General features: G+C 41.2%; 1 protein-coding gene across 3 annotated transcripts in view; it reads right to left on the minus strand.

The window, feature by feature from the left end:
- Positions 1–24,055, minus strand: part of CDH8 (cadherin 8) — a 323,156-nt gene extending 299,101 nt beyond the window's left edge. Inside the window, exons 1-3 of one of the 3 annotated variants that reach the window (XM_081032903.1) lie at positions 23,609–24,055; positions 22,612–22,670; positions 9,912–10,363 (exon numbers count right to left, since the gene is read on the minus strand). In XM_081032903.1, coding sequence (XP_080889029.1) covers positions 9,912–10,163 — 252 coding nt within the window. In that variant the 5' untranslated portion in view covers positions 10,164–10,363; positions 22,612–22,670; positions 23,609–24,055. Of the gene's footprint in view, positions 1–9,911; positions 10,364–22,104; positions 22,507–22,611; positions 22,671–23,608 lie in introns of those variants that run through there. The other 2 variants (XM_081032901.1, XM_081032902.1) reach the window with 2 other exon arrangements.
- Between the last annotated feature and the right edge of the window lie 726 nt (positions 24,056–24,781).

Here is a 24,781-nt window from a genome sequence, read left to right on the forward strand (position 1 = left end):
CGATGTGGACTATGGTTACAGCTACAAAAAACTAAGGCTTTTACAGTGTAAGTCTAATGACAGGAAGAGCGGAGGAGAAGACAAGAGAAACATGGCTGTGATCAATAGGACCCGCCATTGCAAATGTGTAATGATTTCTGAAAACACCTCACCAGGCTGATTATAAATGTTCCTGCAAAGGCAGGGACATAATCAGAGGATGAGTACTGCCAAAATAACACTGCGCTGAGAGAGAAATAATAGAACACACACACACACACACACACACACACACACACACACACACACGAGCATAAGACAAAAGGCAAACTGCAATGAGAAATTCATTTATACTTTTAAGTTCCCAGAAGCACGTAAAAAAATAAAAGCCAAGAAAACTACTATAAATAATGCTGCCACTTTCTAAATAAAGCCTTTTGAGTGGCTCGGGAGTCTGACTTGCTTTCAGGAGTTACAGGATTTAGTCAATTTTTTTAATAGCCACGTTTGCTCCTTTGCCAAATTACTTTTCCTCGGAGAATCTGCTAAATTACTTTTCCTCAGAGGGGGTTATTCTCAGTGGTCAAAGTGCACCAGCAGTAAAGGACACGAACAGAACAGTCCAGAGGAAGGTCGCCACAAAAAGATCTGGGAAGGAAGAGATGAAACAGAGAAGCACACATCCATTTGGAGAAAGAACTTGGAGTTGCAAGAGGCATGGGGGAAGGCACTGCAGCGAGCTAAGTGAACTGTGGATCCCACCTCTGGGCGTCCATCATACAGTCTACCACCTCAGTTTCCAAGTGCCCGGGGAACCTTTACTAAATTATTCAGCATCAAAAAATTAGTCCAAGAAACTGGAGTGTACAAGCTTTTTGTCTTCTTTGAGTTCCTGTCTACGTGTACAGGGTTTGCTTTTTCATTCCATTCAACCAACCATTCCACTCTCTTCTTTCTGTTATTCTAGTGACTCTCTGCTTCAGAGAAACCCACAGAATTGCCCAGTCGTGAGCAAAACTTCCAGTGAGCTCTCTAACGTAATGCTACTGCTTGGAGGAATGAAGAATGCTGCCCAACTCAGAAGAAACCTAGAATCAGTTCACTCCACTCACCTAACCAAGCATGCTAACCAAGCATGTAGCAAGATGTCCAAAGTGTTCAGTACAAACATTCTCCTCCTGTTGCTCCTTCTTCTACATCATTCTTGTCTTACTTCATCATTATAATCATATATGTGTGTCTGTGTGTGTGTGTGTATATATATATATATATATATATATATATATATATATATATATATATATATAATGAGAAAGCAAAGAAGACAGTTAGATCCTATGCTAGCCCCTATAGCTGCAGAATAGCCCACAAATTACTTTGTACCTGGTATGGGCCCTGTCAAGCCCCGGACTGTGGCGTTTTCATCTCCCCAGAAAGAAAGCACAACTGAACCACCACATGCATAAGTTTCAAGGACACTTTCCTTCTCTCAAGAGTTTATGGGCACCTCTGACTCTGAGTAGCAAAGCATAAGGCGACGTGTGCAAAGATAGGTGTGGTGGCTTTGCCACTAAATAGACATCTTTAAGTGTCTCTTCAAATTTTGCTAAGCCTTTCCCATTCTAGTCATGAGACCATACTTTGGTTTACTTCAGTGAGTCTTACTTTTCTCACCTGCAAGCTGGGGTAGCAGCCCAGTTCACTGAGCACCTCCCACAGGGGGTTCAAATGAGATGTTGCCATGGTGACTGGAACAAGCTCTGGGCTCACCATGCCCAGGTTTGACTCCTGGCTTCCCCTCTTATTCACTTTGTCTAACCTGTAATCCTTAATGCAAATAACACTTCCTGTTAGTGACCCTCTCCGATATGGCAATGGGGATACAGATACCTTCGTCAGGGGATTGCTGTGAGAATGGAACAAGCAAACTGTTTAAGCTGCCTACCATAGAGCAAACGCGTAATAGATATCATCAGTTTATTTTGGTTCCTGAAAACCTCCTCCCTTACCCCCACTTAAAAGTCCCTGGACAATGTCATCAAATTCATGGTCTTCACCATATATTCACAGCAATACAGATCTATGCAACACAGCTGGGCTTTTTTAGGATTAGAGAGAAACGGAAAGATGCATCTAGTGTCCTAGTTGTTCCCCCAATATTCCTCAACCCTCTGATCAGGCTCATTTGGATTCTGCTATTGTCTCCTGCAGAAGCCCAGTGACATTTGATACTCTGCAGATTTCAGAGCACATCTGTCGCGTTGTGGTAAATACACGCAGAAGAAAAAAAAGAAGTTCATGCATCTGAGCAGGGAACAGTTCCTGTTAACTAATCGAGCTTGGAGATCTGCAGGCTGTTGCCTCCACCGTCACTTGCAATAGGAGGGAGTCTCATGTGCAAACTGACGTTGCAGCCTATGGTGTTCTGCCCCAACCACGTGGGGTTCAAATGAAATGAGCAGTGGCTTCTACCTAAAACTTTGCCTGGGGATCTTCCAAACACCCACCCCCAGGACCCTTTTCTTTAACTGAGTGGTATTCAAATTTCACTCAGCCTGAAGAGAGAAAGCAAAAACCATGACTGAAGCTATCCTGTAATTGACTGCTGATAGACTGATTCTTGAAAAATGTATGTCTTTATTCTAATGTGTAGATGTGCATAGGCATTACCTGGAAACACTGTTAAAAATGCAGATTCTGACTCAGTAAGTCAGGGTCTACAGGTAGTGACTGAAATGATGCGTTTCTAATGAGTTGCCAGGTGATGCCGCTAGTCTGCAGACCCTCACCCTGAGTAATAAGAACACAGTGTATTATATTTCTCCTCCCAGATATAACATCTGAATGGTTTGAAATGTGAGATGAGGAAGCCAGTACTGACGACAAAACATGCCACATCTTAACTGAATATTCATCTTTGAAAATTGATAAGACTGTCTTTACTGTATTTCAAAATACTTAAAAACTTAGAAACAAGAGGATACATGACCAAATTGTGTCCAGGTGTGTGGGTATGAGGCATGAATTTAAGTTAACTACAATGGAAATAATATTCATTTTATTTTAATAAGATGAAAAATGCTGAAATGTTAAAGAAACTACTGCTTTAAAAAATATGCATAATCAGGTCAAATGAAACCCTGTGAATGCTGTAAAACTTTTATCTTTCTTAAATAACATAATTCCATAAATAACTTTTCTAGGTTATTCTCCTTTATTAAAAGGTTACAAGCAACATGCAGGCTGACTATATTACTTAAAGTTTCCATAGTTTCCCATTTCAAGACCAAAAATCAAATCTTCATTTCTGGTTACTATGTGATCTATTCTATGGTAATAAAAGTCGTTTCATGTGTATTTAGCAGGGCAATAAGACTGGCTGTTCTTTCTCCCTCCATAGTATAATAAAAATGATCACATGTTTCCAAGCACTTTAATTTATTAATTAATGAGGTTGGCCTCCTAACTGTATAATACAAATGAGTTTCACATTAAATAATTGGCTCCAAGAATTTGCTAGGAAAAGCTGGCATTGATTTTAAGATTGAACAACAGAACATTGTCATTTATTTTACTCTCATTTTATTATGTTTTATAATAATATAGCATATCCTAGAAAATAAAAAACAAAAAAATCATAAAAAAAAAGACCTGCTAATCCAATCACATTTATTAGGGAAAAAAGTTTTAATATATTGGTATATTACCTTACAGGTTTCCCTATATTGATTTGTGGTACAGTTATTAATATGAATCAATATCAGTAATTAAATCCATTTTTGTTTTTAATATGGGTTATATGAATATCATTTATTCTTTAGATACAATCATATACTTGGAGTTTTTAATGATCTTATGTTGTTTTCAATTGGAGAAATCTTTACATCAAAAAAAGTGGGTAGTATTCATAGATATAATTAGGAATTATCTTTACATTAATTTTTAAAATAAAGAGCATCAGCATTGTTTGTGGGGCCAGATAATTGAAAAACAGCAGAATGGTCAAAACTGTTGAATATGGATGACTAAGATGATGGGTACATAAGGGTTCATTATTTTTGTAAATATTGAAAAAATTGTATACAAGTGGACACTTTGGTCAACATTGCTCAAGCAGTAGTTTGCAGTAATCAGAAGTGTCTGGACACTTATGGTAACCACTTGGAGCAGCTCTTATAATTGCAGAAGTCAAACGTGACTTGTATTCATCTTATTTTTTTGGCTCTCTCTCTCCATATATATGTGTGTATATATACACACACATATATACATATATGTGTGTGTATATATACATATACATATATACACACATATATATACACATATACATGCATATACATATATATGTATGTATTATGTGTACATACATATCTTAATAGATATGTACCAAGTACTCTGTTCATATCACACTTGCATTTTTAAATTATATCCTATTTATATTTTATATCTTGCTTCTAGTATTTATTCAGTTGCAATCATGTTCCTATGTTATAAGTGTCAATAATGTTTAATGATTCCTACTATTCTGCTATGTGAATATGCAATGAAAGCCTTTCCATTTGTGCAACATTTGTTTGCCCAGCTCTTCCCTATGAGCTTTGGCTTCAAATGTGTCATAGGAATCAGGTCTCTGTGTTTTTTTTGGTTTGTTTATTTTCATTCTGCCTACCTTATTGCTATTTATTCATAAAATGTGGTTACATAATCACCCACAAACATGACTACTATCATTTTGCTTCAAGTTGGGGGAATATCTGCCTCAAGGAGACGACCCTAAGAAAACTGACAAAAAATGTAAGATTCTTCTTGCAAGAAATCTGAACAAATTTGCTTGTCAGGGCATCTACCGAGATAAGCACAGATTGTCTACACCCTCATCTGATCCCTTGTTAAGGAATGAGATGAAGCAGGTGAGAATCTGGGACTATAGATAGATCTGATTAGGAGATGACTTGGGAAGGACTCATGCACAAACTCACCTAATACACTGCCTATGTGTACGTGTGTTGTGTGTTTAGGGTTTCTGCTGACTTACAAGACTAATATTATTCCGTTTATTTATATCAGCATCAAAAGATTTCCAACAGCTCTGGGATGCCTGCTGTTTTTAAGGCAGGACATTCGGCAAGAGACAGACAACCCTAGTTGTTTGGCCAGATTGAGACATGCAATGCTGACTTGCATTCCTGCCAAATTATTGGTGCACAAGGCTCTGTTTGCATAGGCAGAAGCTTCACGGAACTGACAGTGAATTGTTCTCGCAAGGCCGAAGATAACAATTTGGCTGTGGCGAGGTAGCCCAGTGCTCTTAACATGCAAACGGCCTGCAAAAATAATGGCATGTCAAGTACAATTTTCTTACCAGCCACTGACACCGTAAACTGTAATATAGTGTAATTGTTTGGCATCCCGTGTCCTTCATATGAAGCACCACCCAAACGATTTCCAAGTTACAGGGAAGAGGGAAGGTTAGAAGGTCAAATTTAAAAAGAGAAAATGAGTCAGTGCCTTGGAGGGAGAGAATTATAAATAGATGTGGCATCACCAGTGAGAGAGTTATATCCAAATAAGGAACTGCTCAGAAGCCCAGGTAGGAGGGAAGACGGGAGGGAAGAGAGCAGAGGAGTTTATGTAAGAGAAAGGATTTATGAAGCACCTCTGACCACCTGGACCGCAAATCGGCTCCTCTCAAAATAAAGCAATAGGAGGAACAGAGGATCACAGAACCACAGAACAAGAGCTAAAGGAACGTGGGCTGAGAATCGATAGATGTTACACACATTTTTTAATATTGCTCTTTTTTCCTATTCCATAGGGATGTGTGCCCTAAATATAATTCTGTAATTTACCATACAATTACAAAGTATGAATTTGGTGTCCTTTGTGGCCTAAGAACGAGCATAAGTTTGCTGATGGATTGGAAATAATGAAATCACTATCCTGCACTACTTCGTGCCACTGGTAAGAGGGACTCTCTCTGCAGTCTCCTCAGAGAGAGTTGTTTTAACAAATTCACTTGTCCACTATCACCAACTCAAAGAAAGACTTTTAAAATCAATATATAGAAACGATGTTTAAACTACCCAGCTGGTCTATAAGATACCAAGAAGAAAGAGAGAATGAAAGCAACGCATTGGTCCCTTTATTGAAAAACTGCCCTTTGTATTAAATCCGATTGATTTTATATTGCTTTCGTAAATTCCTCCATTACTTAGGTGAGTTATTCATTCATTTATTTGTGCAAAATATTTACTGAGCCCTTCTTGTATGCAGGTCCTGGGGATGTATAGTAAAGAACAAAGAAGACAAAAACCCTTTCTTTGTAGAATTTGCATTGTAGTAGAAGATAAATCATCAACAAGATAAGTATAAAGTATGTGAGATAATGATCCTTCGAAAGGAGAAAAAATAAAGCCATCAAAGGATACAAAATATTGGAGATAGGATAGTTATTTTTTAGACAGAATGGGACAGGGAAGGCTTTTCTCTACAAATATGACTTTCAACTTCATTTTAATTTGACAAGAAATATACAGGCTTATGTTACTTCTAACCCAGGAGACCCTCAGTAGTCCTATCCCATACCCATGACATTGCATAAACCCTTCTATCCAACTGGGGCACGTAATTTCCCACTCCACCCTATCTTAACAGACTAAGTGACAGTCACCCTTCAATACATATCTAAACATCACCTTCACCCTGAGTACCTGGGCTAATAATGCAAACGGCTCTTCTGGACTCCTGTGCTCACCTACGGATGTAACTGTCAGTTTGCCCTCTACTCCAACTACTCATACACACCCACACACACACAATTGTATAATTAATACAGTCACAACTACAATTATTATGTGTAGGAACAATGCATACATTATTTCATTTACTCTTATATGATCTTATTTATCCTATTTGTATAACCCTTGAAGACTTAGTAACTTTCCCAGGGTCATCACCCAGAAACTGGCAAAGCCAATATTTCTAACCTCTGGAGAGTGCCATCTCTAAGGCTTAGTTCTTTCTCTGCATCCAGCTACCTACCACTATAGTAAAAGCAGACAATTGGTGAGGTGAGGGTATATGTGAAACTCTGAGGAGCCAAGTGTTCAAAAACTGGCTGACTTTGGGCTTGAACTCAGTCTTTGGGGCCCAAGGCTTGGTGACTCGCAGGTGGGCCTTTTAAAAAGCAGGAATGTTTAGAACTAACTAATGCTTCTCAGCCAGTTCCTGGGGAGAAACTCAGCGATGAAGTGGATTAGAGTCAGATATGGACGAGTGTGCATAGAGATAAAACTGTGAAGAGCCAGTACCCCCCCCCATAAGGGTCAATCCCACACTCGGCCTGCCTCATCATTAGAAGCTGTCACCTAAAATGTATTTTTGGCTTTGTTACAATGCAAGATTTTTAAAGGCTAAACTATAATAATTCAGGAGCAGTTTTCTTTAAGAGGAAATATGTAGGATTGGAAATGTGTGCAGAAAAGTTCTTTAGAAAATAAGTTAATTCCGATTTAGCATTTGTTTAGGAATTGGCCAAGGTAGGGAGCAAGGAAAGAGCTAAGTCATAAAAACAGTAATGAAGACTCAGGCGCGTTTTGGCCATTTCAACATATTTGTCATTCAAAGAAACGTGGATTTCTTGAGTATTTCTAAGACATAAATGATGCTGAATGCCTGGACATTTGCCTCTATATCACTTCAGTTAAAGAATGGACATGAACTTAGTCATCGGATTCTGTGAGTCCAAAACAAAGCCCCATATAATTACTTTTTCTATTTGGTTAAAAATGGAAAGGTCTCCAGGGCACAGCATGTTTGTTTATTTATATTCTACAAAAGATACCATCAATGTGCTATAACACCATAAAGAATTAACTGGAAAAAACAGGGGGAAAATATCCATCCATTACGTATGTAGACATGTGTATTCAGAGTTTCACATGACTTGAAACGACTTGTCTTAGTCCTGGCTAAAGAAATTCTGAATATCCAGAAAGTAGGAATTTAAAGACTCAGCACTCGATAACTCTTAAGGGCAAATTATGGTTTAAACACATGGTAGCTAGTTACTGAGATGTAATAGGATGTATGCTGGGTAAAATTATGGCTTTGGGAATCTGCAACCTGATTCAAACGCAGATCATTTACTAGCTCTATGATCTTGTTTTGCTTCATTATTCCATCTAAGCCTCAGTTTCTGTACTTACAAAAAAGATAATGCTGGCGAAGAAGCCCATCAAAACCTGCAGGGCCAAATGTGTTTTGGAATGCAGAAGTTTTCACATTTAGAAACATTAAGGTATACAAACTGTACAGTAAGTAACCCAGAGTCTGGGATAGCACCCTGTAATCAAACCCATTAACATTTCTGCTGGGAAATGTAGGAACAACCACAGTCCTGGGATGTATTAAGACTATAAATAGCCTCAAGTCAGTTCTGCTACCTAAGTATTAAGCATGCAAAAAATATATGTATGTGTATATTGGAGATTTTTATATTTTGGACTTATGGAAAAAATGTTATACACGTACATATATAAACATACACAAATACATACACACAGGAAGAAGAGGAAGGAGCTATTGTTAACAGCAAATAGGATTGTGCCCACAGTGCTTTTATAATAGTATTCAACACTCTTATAATAAACACTCAACAATGGCTGGAATGTGAGTTCCTTGAAGGCAGGAGTCATTGTTTTGTTCATTGATACGCCCCCACGTGTGCCTACGAGAGTGTCTGACACATAGAAAGGGCTTAGTAAGTATCCTTTGAACGATTCATATTGCCTTATCCAGGTTTCCTTTGTCAAAGTAGAATTACATGAAATGAGAAAAGATAATCCTTGGGGAGGCTCAATGTCCTTTGCAAGGCAGAAGCGGGAAAGCAATCAGAAGATCCCAGGGACATGCAGAGTTAACTCAAGACATGAATATCAACATTTTACTCCCTTCCTATTTTTTTTCTTTTCAATCCTGCATTTGGGAAACGAATAATATTGGCATGATTCACTTTTGAATATGATGTAGGAAAATCAGTAATGCCAGGCTCATAGCTGCAATTCTACCTATATGATGGTGTGTGTCAAAATTAACAGAAGCTTATGAACAGTTCTGAAGAATAAGCGGGTATGGTCTCCAGCAACCTACAGTGTGACTTATCTACACAAGGAACATTTGTCTAGCCTGCCAACAACAATAAAACAAATGCAAATCCAGTTTAACACTTGCACACACATGCACCATTATATTAAAATTTTGATTCTATACATTTGATTCCCTTGGACAATGAATGAATTAGTTTCCTATTGCCAAGTTTACTGAATTATGGTACAAAGCCCTGTTAAGCATCCACGCCAAGAATTTCCCTTTTTTCATCATCCTTGGTTAGAGATTGAAATAACCAAAAAAAATAAATAGAGAGAGAGAGAGAGAGAGAGAGAGAGAGAGAGAGAGAGAGAGAGAGAGAGAAAGAAACAAACAAAAAGGGAGGGGAAAAAAATCTACCTAAAATTGGAGAAACATGGCCTCTAAATAAAATAACATTTTTGGAATCAAGGCGGTATAAATCCAAAATGAGAAAAAATGCACCATAAGCTTAGAAATAAAAGGTTTGGAATATAGGTTTCTTGTACGAAATGAGGTAAAAAACACACTTATTTGTGTAAGCATCACACAAGTGTTACTGTATTTCTGATGGTGGAAAGGGTGGGGGAGATGAGTTTTCCTCAGAAGAGCAGTCTGTCTGCATTTAAAAGTGTTACCACGAGATTTTTCATATTCCTAAAGAAACCAATAGGTAAACTAACCCACCATCTGTCCAAAAGTACTTACAGCAAAGTGTGGCAACAACTGTGACAACTCTGACGTTAAGATCTAAAGACAAGAAACAGATCCTGAAATTGAGATCTTAAAAAAAAAACGAAGCTTACCCGCCCAACAAGAATCGGTTCAGGTCCAGAAAACTCTTCCAGGACAAACATTTGATTCCAAACCCAGCCTCTTTTGGAGCGGTTCAAAACCCGCTGTTCTTCACTCAGCCTGTTTAGTTCCAAACGGGATCCACTCATTAAAACTTGAGACTGATTCATCGGAGCCGTGTGAATGCAAGAGGGGACAGTGATCCATAATATTATTAATGGAGTCCAGAGATCCAAGAGCATTTCCGCTAGCCGTTCTGGCATGGTCCCACCAGTTAAGCAAATCACCGTGAAAATGAGACAATTACTTTTTTTGCCTCCGGTCTGCAGCCATCCAATTCATCATGCACAGTGGAGCATTTACTTACAGGTCTGCCACGTGTCTGTAGCACAGGAAACAGACATCATCTAAACAGTTTTTTCTAAGAACAAGATCCAGAGTCTTTCCTTTTCATTGAAATGTCCTGCGGGGGGGGGGGGGGGGAGGGGGGGCGGGGGGAGTGGTTAAAAAAGAGAAAGAAAGATAAAAGTCCACTGAAACACTTTCCAAAATCAGGTAAACGAACAACAGTACACATTTCCCAAAAAATCTTCAGTTAAAAAAGTAGATCTGAGGCATCAGAACAAGTAAGATAATGGGTCCTTTTATTTTTTAAAGTTTATTTAGATGTCAGTGTTAATGTTGTATCTATGTTACTTATCAAAAACTGCTTCAAGTACAGTAATATAAATTCCCTCCCTCTCTCTCTCCCTCCCTCTTTCTCTTTCTGTTTTTCTTTACCAGTTTAAAGATGGGTTCTAGTTCACTTTGTGCTGAACTGTGAAAAGGAACTAGCCTTTAATGAGTACTTTTTTTTAAAAAATGTACGAACGAGAATGGGGAGGAAAATGTCCCCAATTTTTTACAGTCTTAGCTGCCACAACCCATCAGAAGGGATCGTGGAGTTCAGGGTGCAGAATGCAATTCCCCACCAGGATGCTAATAATGAATGAATACAATTAGGAAAATTCTGTAATGTCCGACCTGTATGCTATAATCAGGACAGTGCGAGGACTCCCGTTGTAAATGTACAGGTGAACAGGAGATTTAAATCATGAGAAGATCCTTTGGGAAAGAAATACGGTAACAATACAATTTTCAATTGAAGCGATTCCGAAAGGGATGGGCAAAAAAAAAATCCCCATTACCTGAGGTGTCAAATACATTTTTTGCTTACCCTCAGCATGGCAAACCGTGTTTCTTCCCTCTCAAAAAAAATTATTTCTAAAGAAGCAATGTTCCCTGCACATCCCAGAGAGAAGCCTTGCTGAATTAAATTAAATGGGGAAATAATTCCTCAGGACACTGGTGAGAACAGTTTAGCTCAGGGAATCCGTAATGGGGCAGGGCACCTTTCACCTCTAGGTTCCTGGTTCTCTTCTGGCTCAGAATGGGAAAGCAAGATTCTTTAACATTAGCTGTGCTAGTGGGTGGCCTGAGAGAAGCCAGCTGAAAGGGGCAGACCCAGGTCCTGCTGCAAAAGCAGGCAGGATCTGATCTAACAAGATGGCCAGGGGGATTGCGGCGCCTGTCACTAGGACTCCGTACCTCAAAAGCGTCCCCACCTTGATGAGTGAACACGGGAGCCCCTGCAAGCAGCAGGTGTTTGGGAAACTGAAGGGAAGAAAAGCTTTAGGTAGGGATCCAACTCAGAACAATGTCCTCTACTCTCCCTAGAATGGCAGCCCACTCAGGAAAGTCAAGCTTTCCTGTAAGGCAAATTTCCATTAAGACCCTCTCTCATCCCAGTGTGAGAGCAGACCTTTGCAGGCTTCCTATTTAAACTAAATGCAAAAGGTCTTTATAAGAGACCTCAAAATGGTAATATCCTTGTGAATTGCCAGTTCACCGATTTACATAGACAGTATCTATAACATGTCCATCGTAGGCTATGTGCTCTCCTAGACATGGGAACGGGGACAGTGCTAAGAAGTATGGTCTGCTGCAGCGTGTCTGTGGTGGAGGCAGAAACACCTGAGTCTGAATCCCAGTTCACCGGCTGTAATGTAGACGAGATACTGAAGTTCTCTGAGCTTCAGTTTTATCTTCTGCGAAAGGATGAGGGTAATGCCTAGTTTCCAGGCAGTAGGGACACTCAGAAACAAGACACCCATAAAGCAGCCAGAACACGGGGGACACTCACTAAACCATGAGGATGGTGTTGACATGGGCCCTGCCCTTGAGAGGCTCTGGTAAAAAAAAAAGTTAAATGAATGAACAAAATGTTACACTGTGTGACCTCTGCAGTGGGAATAAGCAAAGCACCAGAGTCACACACAAAAGCTGTCAAAAGTCAAAATAGTCATGGGGATGTGAAGTACAGAACAGGGAATACCGTCAGTACCATGGTAATGTGTGATGGTGGGTGGGTACTGGATTTGTTGGGGGATCACTTTGTAAGTTATATAAATGTCTAACCACTATGGTATATATCTGACATTAACATAAAATAATACTGAATGTCAACTGTAATTGAAAAATAAACTTTAAAAAGTTAAAAACAAAACCTCTCCCCTAAGGTGGTTTGCGGGAGGATGAGGGTGGTACCAATGAGGAAAGGGGTGGTAACCATTACTCCAAAGGTGAGGCTCATTTCAGTCATGGAGCCTCAGCCTAAACACAGCTCAGGGCAAAGAAACTTACTCTCCACAAATATACGACTCCATGACAGGCCGTAGAGCCCGTGTATGCCATCCTTCATTGCCTGAGTACCAGGGAGGAGAACCATGAGAGGGGTTGTAAAAGTTTCCTCCAGCGTCAGCCTGCCTGGGGTTTGAATTCTAGTTGAAGCACTATACTTACCAGTTCTACAACTGCGGACCAGTCAATGACACCAAGTATAGTAACACCTGTACCTAACAGGTTCAGTGGGAATATTCAAAGAGATAATCTTGCTAAAGCATTGAAGAAAGGCCAGAACGTATGGTTATTCTTAAATTGTGCCAAATACTCTGCAAGTATACTCTGGCATCTGCTGTGTTGTTAATGATTCCATGAATCCAGGACAGGGACATTTAATCCCAATTTAAATGCGTATTAGACATTTGTTGGATGAAACGACCAAGTGGCACTCAGAACGAAATGTGACACGATTGGTGCCCTACCTGAACTCGCCAGAATCAGGTAAAATTAATAACAGACCCTGAAACAGTTTTATACGATGACACAACTTCATTTGTTACTATGAACGCATGAATAAATACTTGTATGCAGAGCCCCAAACAGTATCCATTAATATAATATCTCACATTTAGATAAAGCTTACTATGCCTTACACTGTATTGTTCAAAACTGAGGCACAGGATAATCAAATGATAATCAAATGACTTGCCCAAAGAACACCTGCAATAAAGAGCCAACTACTAGTTGAATCTAGGTAATCTCACTCCCAAATTCTCTTTCTTCCCACAGCCCCCACTCTCAGCATATAAATATTTCATGAGCATATACTGTGTGTCTGGTACCAGAAATAGAAAGGCAAACAGGTGAGAGTTCTTATCTTCAGGAAGCAGAGTCTAAAAGGTAAAGACTAAGAAATATGTACTTATAATGTTTAGTGAAACATAGTCCGAGAAGTTACAGGATACAGAGTGATGGGTATGCCACACGTCTTGACAGCATCAAAGAAGGCTTCCTGATGGAAGTGTCATCTAAATGGTGAGAAGGGATTACCCACCTGGGGAGGGGTGTCATCTAAATGGAGATATACATACACACACACACACACACACACACACACACGTATACATATATGTATATATATGTATACATATATATGTATACATATACATATATGTGTATACATATACATACATGTGTATACATATACATATATATGTATATACATATATATGTGTGTATATATATATATATATATATATATATATATATATATATACAAGTCACCTGTAACTCTTTCTAAAAAGTGGATTCTGGCCCAGTAAACCAGGTAGGGCCTGTGAGACTGCATTTCTCCTCATCCCTTCTGTAACACAGATGCTGCCGATTTGAGAACCACAGTTTGAGAAGCCAGGGGTTCCAGAGAATAAGACCAGCTCCCAACTCCAACCATGTCCTTAAGATTACCCGAGGGATTCAATGATGGTTATGGTGGAAAGTCACTTCCTGCTCAGTGCCATCTAACGCCATGCCCTTAAATTATTATCATTGTTTATACAGGACCACATACTCATATCAGACACTTGAGTGTACAAATATGTGGGATTGTACGTGACGTCATAAAATTCTTCCCCCACTCCATGTCAACATTAGTAGTGACACTAAGAAAACTGTCTGGCTGACTGGTGCCTTCACTGAGGGTGATGAGATTTGGCCTTCACTTCAACAAAGTCTGCCACTTGGAGAGAAATGGGATTCTCCTGTGACAATTAGAACCATACTATTTATATGCTTGCACCTCTGCCACAGGCAGAGCTAGTATTGACCTTCTAGATAATCAGAAAATAACTTTATAGGAATGCTTGAGATGTAACCAAAAATTACGTCACTGTTATCAGAATTAATAAACATTGTGAATAGTAACTGTGTACACAGATTGCTTAATTCTGTGCAAGGAAGAAGATATTGAGCAAGGTTGTAAAGCTTGGGTAAAAAAAAAAAATCAATTTATTTTTAGATTTTCCAACCACAATACGTATGTCTGGCCAAGCAATCCACTTGATTATAATGTTGCTGCATTGATTTATGCCCAGAGAGGGAGATAAAGAGATTTTACAGTCTCTCTGGAATTCTTACAAATAAAATAGTCTTTAGAATTCCCCCCCAGTAAGAAGATATCTTCTCTTGGTTAAGACACAGCCCAACTTTTCATTCACACTAACATTTAGAGATAGTTCTGATTACAACCTGGATCTCACTCTGCTGATCCCCAACATTTTTTTAAGGTGAACTTGGGTCAATTCTAAAATATGTTGTCATTATGCAAAAATATACTGCACCATCAATTTTGTAAACAGCATAGTTTAAAGTTCCAAATGATAAGCCACACACCATAGGTGACATCTAAAATAGAAACAGGCTTTTACAGACACTTTAGGATTCAATCCAACAGATTATTGTGGTTGACAGGAAATTATGCTTTTATTATCCACTGGGCTTAGTGGCTACAATATTTCATAGAAGCAAAAATGACACACAAGACCAGAGAGTTTCTATTAAAAATGTTTCTGACCTTGAATTTAGAGCCATTAGCAGGCTGCTTCAAAACAGGTAAATGCACATTGAATTCAAAGTGGTATTTCAGGAACACAGGGTATGTGATTCAGCATGTGGCCCAGAGCAATTCACGCCAAGCGCTGGGTGACTAGAGCAGGACAGGTAGGGATAGTTTTTGGATCTTAGAGAGCAACGATACATGCACGTGTCCAAATATGAATAATACGCATAAATCATCTTTCCTAACGCCTTCAGAATTCCCTGACCAGATTCCCTGGGCAGAATAGGATTCTAAATTTTTTTATGTGTACATACACACACGCACACAGCAACACACACACATATTTGTTTATCTCTCCCCTCAACTGCAACTCTTCTGGTCATCTTTCTTTGACATCAGACCATACACTTAACTAGCTGTCTATCCACCCAAAAGCATATCATTTTCCCAAATAATACCCACCAAATCCATTTTGCTCTGTTATTGACATGCTATTCTCTTTCTACGGGAAGCATTAGTTTCTTTCAGTTCTATAATAAGCGGTTAAAATAAATAAAATAAATAAAATAAATACTTCTCCTTTCCTAAGATGGAGTCAGAACTTTCTTCTTCACATAGAAGCTTCTCCATCAGTTATAGACATTTCAGAATGTTGACTCGGTCTATGACAAAGCCAGGAAGGTCAAAATAAGGTCCCTTGTAATAGCATTAGAAACCCAGACGTTTATTTATAAAACAACAAAAAAAACAAAAACAAAAGAAAAAACTTGCTTAGAATCATACAGTTAGCTTTTAGGTTGGTGCAACAGCAATTGAGGTTTTTACAATTACTTTTAACCTTTTAAACTGCAATTCCTTTCGCACCAACCTCATATAAAAGATGAATCTATTCTCTTGGATTTGCTAAAGGAAGAACTATACTGAGATCATCTCCAAAAGATGAGTATAAGACCCACACTTATCTTGCTAATTAAAGACAGGGTAGTGCCAGAAAGCCATTTTCAAGTCTATTCTAAATCCCTTCCTTCTCCATTTAAAATAAACATCTTTTGCTGTCTTTAAATCATCTGCTCAACATTGAATAATAGTCAAAGACCTAATGAGTGAAAACAATTTGTGCCAGCCCTTTGTTGGAGGAGGTCACAGAGAAGATACCAGCTGACCCTCAAGCTGGAGCTGGATAATTGGAGGAGGCTTTTTCCCCCTCTCTGTCTTAAGAATGACATTCTGCCCACTGTTCCCGCACTACCAGCCACTTCAAGAATGCAGCCTTGACAGAGCAATGTGTCATTAAGAACTGAACTGAATACATGAACTGAATACATACTGAATCTCATTGGGTCCTCTAGGTAAACTTTTAAGCTTCTCCCAGCAGGTGTGGAAATGTACTCATCCTGTGGTTTCCCAAGACAAGCATCCTATGTAAGTTCTCTTGCCTATTAAAACCACCACCTACGAATGTGGAATGGTCGGCCCCTTTCTCCACTCTTTCTTTGTCCTGTGTGCATTTTATTTCAATGTCTTGTTGTGCACATCACTAGGGAAAATTCCAGTATTCTATGTAGACAGGTAATAAAATAATCTTTTCCAACACTTGATTTTCTAAAAAATGGCATCAACCAAGTCAGATATTAAAGAAATAGCATTTCATATATAGCTTTCCCTACCCACAGCTAACATATAATGAATGATTTCAAATAGTTTTATTAGGCCTTGAACAGGAGTATTTTTACACCCTTTACCCCCGTCAACCATGTCTCTCTTTTCGATAGAAGACATGCCACCGTCCATCATTATTATCTCCCCAGAGGGTAAAGTATAAGCAATAGACATTTATCTACACTGGAGCTATTGACTTTCAATCACATTGTAACCATTTGTTGAAAAACATGACCTGGTACTTTTCTTCTACAAGAAAAATTCCACTGCATTTCATAATCATCTATATTTTTATGAAATTTGTCCAAGTAGGGAATTCCTATCAATTCAAAGACAAGGCCAAAGTAATATCTAAACACTTTCATAAGGGAGCTCAGATATGATAACGCTAGTTAGAAATTGGGTTCAGGTAATGTCTTCTTCCAAAAATAGTTAACAGACTTTTTTCCATTGATTTCAAGGAATTTTAGAACTATGGATGATAGTTAGAAACCAGAAGCTCTCCCTTCTTACTTAAGAAATGTGGAAACGGTTAAAATCAGTTATATCCCATCACCGGGGCTACAGTCTATAATACTGAAACTGAAATGCAGCCAAGTCTGCCAGCATAAGAAGTCAAGATTCTGCCAATTAGATTAGACTGTGTAGTAACCACCCTTACAAGTGCACCTTTCTGTCATTCTTTCATGTCTCAAAGACTTAATAGCCTAAAAAAACCACCTACTGACACTGTTACCATGAACTACTACGGACACCGATGGTAGAAAAGTAGACTGTTAGACAGCAAGCCTTCACTTGACAAAAATAATATTGAGATATCACCGAGAATATATAGTTCATGAAAGTTAACTAAATTGCTTATACAGATTCTAAAATAAGTACACTATCTTCAGCTACTATATGTTAGTGAAACTCAAAGACAAGTGTGTTTTACTATAACAAAAATAGACATGGATTTCTTTTTCTCATTTCTGACCATCCTCATTTTGAAGATGGGCCTACTCGGATACAGAAAAGTTAAATTCTGTTTGTTAAGCTGAAATGGCAATAGACTAATGAAAGGGAATGTGCTCTGGTAATGTTTACATCAAATTTCGGAGATGAGTTGCATATACAGAAAAGAAAGGCATCCCCTTATGATATTTATGTCACTTTCCATCTCCAGATTGTATGTTGTGTCACATCTGGAATCAAATAATCAGATTTTATGCATTAATTTATTTAGAACGAATCAATGTGTGGGTAACATTATTCTTGCTGCTAATAGAATGTGAATATACTATGATAATATTTTCACTTAATGATATACACAGAAAGGATTACGGAGATTTCATTTAATATTCTTTTGTAAGACATTCAATTTGCTTAAAACATCTGTAGATACATCCACACTGCACCTTACTATAGGATATATATATATATATATATATATATATATATATATACATTTTTTTCCTTGTGTGTATATGTGAGGACTAGGTATCTTGCTGATTAAAATCAATATAGAGGAGCATAGAATTGTCTTCTAAGACACTCAGACTTGAAAGTCACGTGAAGTTAATGCGAATTGTTCCATTTAAGTACAAAATATATTAAAGGAAGAAATGAGGGAGGGACAGAAGAAGTAAGTTCTTTCTTGGTGATGTTCTTATACATTCCCAGCAAGAGAATGGTACAGACACTGGGTTACACATACAACGCTTCCATAATTACAGCATTTTCTCCAATAAAACATAACTTTGCATCACATATTGTGTAATAGTCTTCTGGATGCAAGTCTAAGTTTGCAGGCATTCTCATTTTTACAAAGCTGAATTATGTCATTTTTCTATTCCCATATAATTTAAAAAAATGATATCAAGGGAGAAAAAATATGCTTTGTGGAACATGGATACAATTGATTTTTTTTAAAAAAGAAAAAAGCTGTGTCTAAAAATAAACTGAGGACGATTTATGAAATTTCTGTGGAAAAAATCGAGGTAGATCATCACAATGTTAGACTCTGGTTATGACTATGTCCTGCTCTGCCCTTCACTGAGAATTGCTAGTGAAGGTAGGGAGGGCAATCTTTGCTAACAATTAATACATTAAATAATTGTTTACCAGGCACTTATTCTGCGCTTAGCCCTCAACCAACCATCATTCTAACATTTGTAATTGTCTTTGGCAGTGAGAGTAGAGAAGGAAAGTGTTTGAGGTTCTAAATACAAGTGTTATTCTTTTATGATGCTTTCCAAAGAGATACGGGAAATCATATCTATATATATACCTACTAATAGAATTTAAAAAAGACTTCTAAAAGCAAAAAGATAGATGATATTTATGACACATGACATTTAAAACTCAGGAAATAAAAGCTTAGGATACGATAGAAAAAGGAAACAGTCCTGGGCCTGGTGCTTTGCCATAAAGTGCAGTGGAGACAGAGTTTGCAGCAACATATGGGAGAAGCAGCTAAATGGCATCCCTTGAACTTATTTCTTTTCTGACCTTTTGAAGTTGCCAGGTTCAACTAATTTTCTCCTCATGGTTACATCTGAAGCGGGTTCCACAGGCAGGAACCAAGAGTTCAGCAGAAATCTATCGCTCATCACAACCTCTATGGGAATGAAATGAGAGAGGACTAATAGCTCTTGGGTTAATTAAGCTCCACTAAATCATATGACAGCATTGGTCCATCAAAATATTATTCTATTTCACAAGTACACATTTATGAGATTCTGGAAAAAAAAAGTTCTCATGCCACAAACAGATATATTAAAACAAACAAACAAAAACTGGTCAATACACATTTCCGAGAAGCCAGGAGGGCAAATCAAATAATCTAAGGCTGATGAAATGGCAAAAGGAACATGATAAAAATCTCATACTTGAACCAATAAATGAGTTAATTATCTGGACGCATTTTCAGGTTCTCTAGACTTAAGCTTTGTATGTGTGTGTGTGTGTGTGTGTGTGTGTGAATAACACATAATGCAGAACACAAGAATCAACATTGGTTTCATTCTACACTCAATAGGGGGTGTATCATACACCAAAGTTATGTATTTTCCTAAACTAAAAAGCAAAGTTAGTCCATTTCAGCTGTGAATGACAACAGTGCTGAAAACAAAGAGAAAACTGCATTTTCCTCCTGCCTCTCTGAATAACATTGTAAGAAATATAAAACGACTGCAACCAATACCAGCAACACCAGTGAGCACAATATTTTACCAAGACAGTCTTGGCACCTTATGTTGCATCGATAATTAAAAAATGACTATGACGATGTGTGGTCTTTGATTTTTGTCAAACAAAAAAACTATGCGGATGGAGCAGAAAAGTGTGGTTGGAAATATAAATTGAATGTCATTTCACCCATGAAAAGCTTCTGAAGGTTTTGCATGGAAAATTTGCTCAAATTGGAATGTTGAGAAAGCTGTAAGGGGTGCCACCTTGAGTAGAAAAAAGAAGCTAATGATTTTTTCTTTCTTTAAAGCATTGATTTACTTATAATAATAAGGTTTTCCGAACAGCTGATGAAGCATGGAGTCTAACTTTTCTAGATGTGCGTGTTCCTTTTTCCTAACCAATAAACAGTGAAAGGAACCTGGACAGCAAAGCCCTGAGGTACAGTTTCTTGAATAGAATCATTATACCCCCATGCTTTGGAGTTGCCTTGCTTTGCTCCAACAATCTGCTGTTGCCCACTCACCGGGAGTACCAGGCCTTAAATCTGTGCATAGTTTACAAGGACACGTTGCATCAGGAGTACATTTATATAAGAGCCTCTACAAAAGCCTTCCCGAGTGGTCTATTCCATTCTATGGAGCGTGTCATATGGGTTGTTGGTTTGGTTTTTCACATCAAGCATATCACCACTGACTGTTTAAAGTATGTCCAGTGCTAAATTTAGGGGTTGCTTTGGATGACTGCTGCCTTGATCAAAGTTTTATATAACACCCAAATAAAGTTATTTTTCTGGTTAAAGACTCCCTTCCCGTTAGTTGATAGAAGTGTCGCAGGCAAATGAAGCTCCGATTCAAGTGAGGGCTGGTATAACATTGTTCTGCAGCTAAATTCATAACACCCTCAAGAGCTCACAAAATACATCCCAAACGCCAAACAAACAACCATTAGTCCCTTCCCTCCGCCCCCCCCCCAAAAAAAAAATGTTAGAAGGCTTGGGTGGAGAGATTTATCTATCTGGAGTCTTGAGAGTTTTAAGAGACTGTAGATTGTAAAACGGAAGAACTGATTTTTAAGTGTAATAATAATGGGAAATACAAGGTCCAGGTTGCAGGAGAGAAAGATTAAAAAGTTTGAGCGACAGCATTACAGCACTGATTTCAAAAAACACTATCCCATGTCTCTAAAACATCGGGCCTGTTTGGGATGGTTACAGGATACCCTGACAGTCATTTGGGTGGTGCGAGGAACATAATTAGGAAGAGGAACTGCCACTGAACAGCCTTGAATGAAGCACTCCCCAGAGTGCTCTACTCTATTTTCAGAACAGATTTTTCTCAACTCCAAGCCCTCTTCAGAGCTAGAAACATACACACAGACACACACACACACACACACCCCATATATCTCAAAGGTGGTTTAGAATCCTGCGACTGCTAAAGCAGAATTGCAGAACATTATCAGTAGTAGTATTATTTAATAAGAGGGATAGCCCTACAAATTTTTCAGCCACAGATCTCAGGGAAGTGGGAAAACATGTCTGGACATGACGATTATGGAGAACTCCCTTTGAGTGGAAAAAAAAAATGTAATCCTCAGAGAACATCCTTCAAATGTATCAGGCCTCTGGGTAAGGAAATCTCTCTCCCTCCACCTCCCCCCACATGCCCCCATCTCTCTCTCTCTCTCTCTCTCTCTCTCTCTCTCTCTCTCTCTCTCTCTCTCTCTCTCTCTCTCTCTCTCTCTCTCTCTCTCTCTCTCACACACACACACACACACACACACACACAATCCAGACAAAACCTCTGCAAAAGTGGACATCGCTGATGAAAGGCAGTAGCCAGGCAGGAATTTCAGTTCTGTTTCGCATGAAGGATAGGGCTCATTTTGCATGCAGTGAGGTGCTGCCGCGAGGTTGAATGAATGGAAAATCCCACTCGCGAATCTTACATAAATATCTCTTTCCCACATATAGTTTTCCAGTTGAAAAGCTCCTATAATGAAGCCGGAGGTGACAGCCCAGGAATGCCTGTTAACCATTGCAATGGCTGTCAGGAGTGTTGTAAAGAGGACAGACGGTTCCAAACCGCCCCCATCAACCCCAATCCCTCCCCTGTGCTCGGCGACGGTACCCGATGCGAGAGGACAGTGCTCTTGCCTACCTTCTCCTGTGTCCCCTCCTTCCCATTGTCAGCCCACAAATACCGTGAAGCCCAGGGAAAGAAAGCAGCCGGCTGATCTGATTAGCAGCTCGGACGCGCTAAGGGACTGACGGCTCAAGCTTCTTAAAGAGGAAACTCTTGTGGAATCTTCAGGAAAGGGTGGTAAAGTTGAAAGGACCCTTTCTCCCTCCTGCATGCTCGGTTATAAGCTATAGCCTTTAATTGGAGCTGAAGTGAGCAGCTGCCAGCCTGATTTTGCATTGCAGACTAATGTTGTGCGTTTGCAACGATACACAATTAATGTTGTTTGATTTCTTACATTTAGCAACCCAAGCAAACAGCTGCCATCTCCTTTCGCGGAGGCAAAGGGCTAGTCCTTGACTTGCCGCAGGCTCTGTGCCTGCGGGGAAGGGTCAACGACAAGGGAACTTTGAGGTTTAGGCCAGGTTGGGTGGGGAGAAGGCTTTGGTCTTGGGGGAGGGAAAAAGCGAAGGAAAATGTGGATACCTGTTGGCATCACCGTTGGCGGCGGCAGGTTTTCACTATCTCCCAACCTTTGCTGGCGCCTGGGAGAACGGGAGGAGGTCCCGTATGAACCTGTTACGCTCTGGCAGGACTCAGGCGAGAGCCCTCTCTTCCCCGGGTCCTGCGAGGGGCGAAGCCCGCCCCCCAGGATTGGCGGATAAGCGCGGTGCGAGGAAAGAAAACACAGCTCCCGGCTCTGCAGGCGCTGTTAGAGTGGGGGAGCGAGGAGTCCCTGGCTCTGGGGGCTTCTGTGAGCTCGATCTCGCCGGATCGGAAAGGACACTGCCTGGGGGTCCTGCCCGGGTGCAGGGCAGCGTCTTGGAGACTGCAGGGCCCCGGGGTGGCGCGGAATCCCGCAAGTTTGCAACCGGCACCGCGCCTCCCAGGCTGGAGCAGCCACTTGTGGGAAAGCCTGGAGCTGGGGCTCTGGCTGCGGAGTCGCGATCCGCGTCCCCACCGCGGGGGTCGCCCTCCCTCTCCTCGGGGGTGGAGACATGCAGCAAAGCAGCAAGAGGGCACCCCGGCCCCTTCGCCTCCTTGCCTCGCGGGTGGGCGCCCGCCTCCCCACCAGCGGCAGGTACGTCCCATTCCCTGCGCGGCCCCCGCAGTGAAGGCGCGCGACTGCAGCCGCGTCTGCCTGGCTCGGGAGGCAGCGGGATCGCCAGGCGACTGCAAGGAGGGAGACCGGCAGGAAAACTGGAGGGGCACGGCCGGCTCGCTACTCCCCAGAATCGACTGTCACAGCAGTTTGCGAAAACCATCAGGCAAAACCCTGAGGTGACCCCATTGGCTGTGCATATCAGGAAAAGAAGACGCAGCTCAGCCTGGCGCCCGGGCTGGGAACCCACATCCACCATCTGAGCGGAAGGAGGCGCGCAAGGTGTCCAAAAGGGCATGGGAATTCCTAAAAGAAACGGCCCCTTCTGGGTCCTCCGGGCGTGGAGAAAAGCCAGGGGCGGGGGGCAGGGGTTGCACTTACTCTTGTAGGGCTCCGCGCTGGCGAATTTCAAGCCTCCTGGTTCACAAACGGCTGGAGGGACGCGAGGTCGGCTCCCGAGGGCGGCGAGCGGCGAACGGTCCCCGCGCGCTGGGCAGGCGCCTCCGGCTCCCGTTCATGCCTCTCGGATCTGCGGGACTTGGCGCAGAGACGCGGGGCGGGCGCTCCGGGCTCGGGGTGTCTGCAGCCCCAGTTGCAGCGGCTGGGTGGAAGCTACCGTCTGTGCGGAAACCGGCTACAGCGGACCAGCTTCGAGGAGGTAGGGAGGTGCCACATAAATCCACTCATTCGGGGCTGAGCGCTTCGGCGTGCGAGCCCGCCTGCCTGCCAAATGTAACTGTGAAGTGATGTGGAAAAGTGAGCCGGCTGCCGCCCCTGACGGATCTCATTGGGCAGAGCGCAGAGGCAGGTCTACCACTTGGAAATTCGTGTAAGCTGGCCCCCTCCCCGCCCCCTCCCCGCCTTCCCCCCTGCGCTCGCGCGCGCCGGCTCCTTGGCTCTTCCCCCTACCAAGTGGGCGCACAACTTTTCGCTCCTCGCGCGGAAGCACGCCCCGCGCGTCTCCGCCGCCAAAGGCAGCAGCGGGTGGAGATGCGCTCTTCCATGTTGTGCACGCAGCCCGCGGAGCGCCAAGCACCGGGGTAAGAGGGCTGGCACAGGCTAAAAGGATGCGGAGGAGGTACCCGTGAGCTTTATTGGTCTGGAGGCTCACCTGAGCTGTGGGGCTGGCGTTCTCTTGAAAAGCGTCTTAGTGATCCACAGCTGTTTTCCGGGGGAGGAAGAGGGCCACATGGCAAAAGGGTGAGCGTGGGCAGCTGCCTCCTCGTTATTCCAACGGCGTCTTGCGAACAGAGCCGGCTGTTTGTAAACCGCTGCCTGGTACTCAAGGCGATAGGGGTGACAGGCCTCGGGTAGCGGTCCTGTGGGTGGAGGGCGTTCCTGGTAATAGCCCCAGGCTCTACTCCTTTGGGAAGATGAGATGAGGGAGAGCGGAGCGGCAGCCACAGTAAGAAGGTGTGAAAAGAAGAGCAGAACTTGCTTGGGAAATAAAGGGAGACATCGCTGTCTTCTCAATGTGCCCTGGCCACCAGATCACCCCTGAGGCACCACGCGTGCGAGCTCCTCTGTCCCCACCAAGAGATGCCGGGTCTGTGG

Source organism: Rhinolophus hipposideros, assembly GCF_964194185.1.
Source record: "Rhinolophus hipposideros genome assembly, chromosome: 21".
In the NCBI taxonomy this organism is placed as follows: domain Eukaryota; kingdom Metazoa; phylum Chordata; class Mammalia; order Chiroptera; family Rhinolophidae; genus Rhinolophus; species Rhinolophus hipposideros.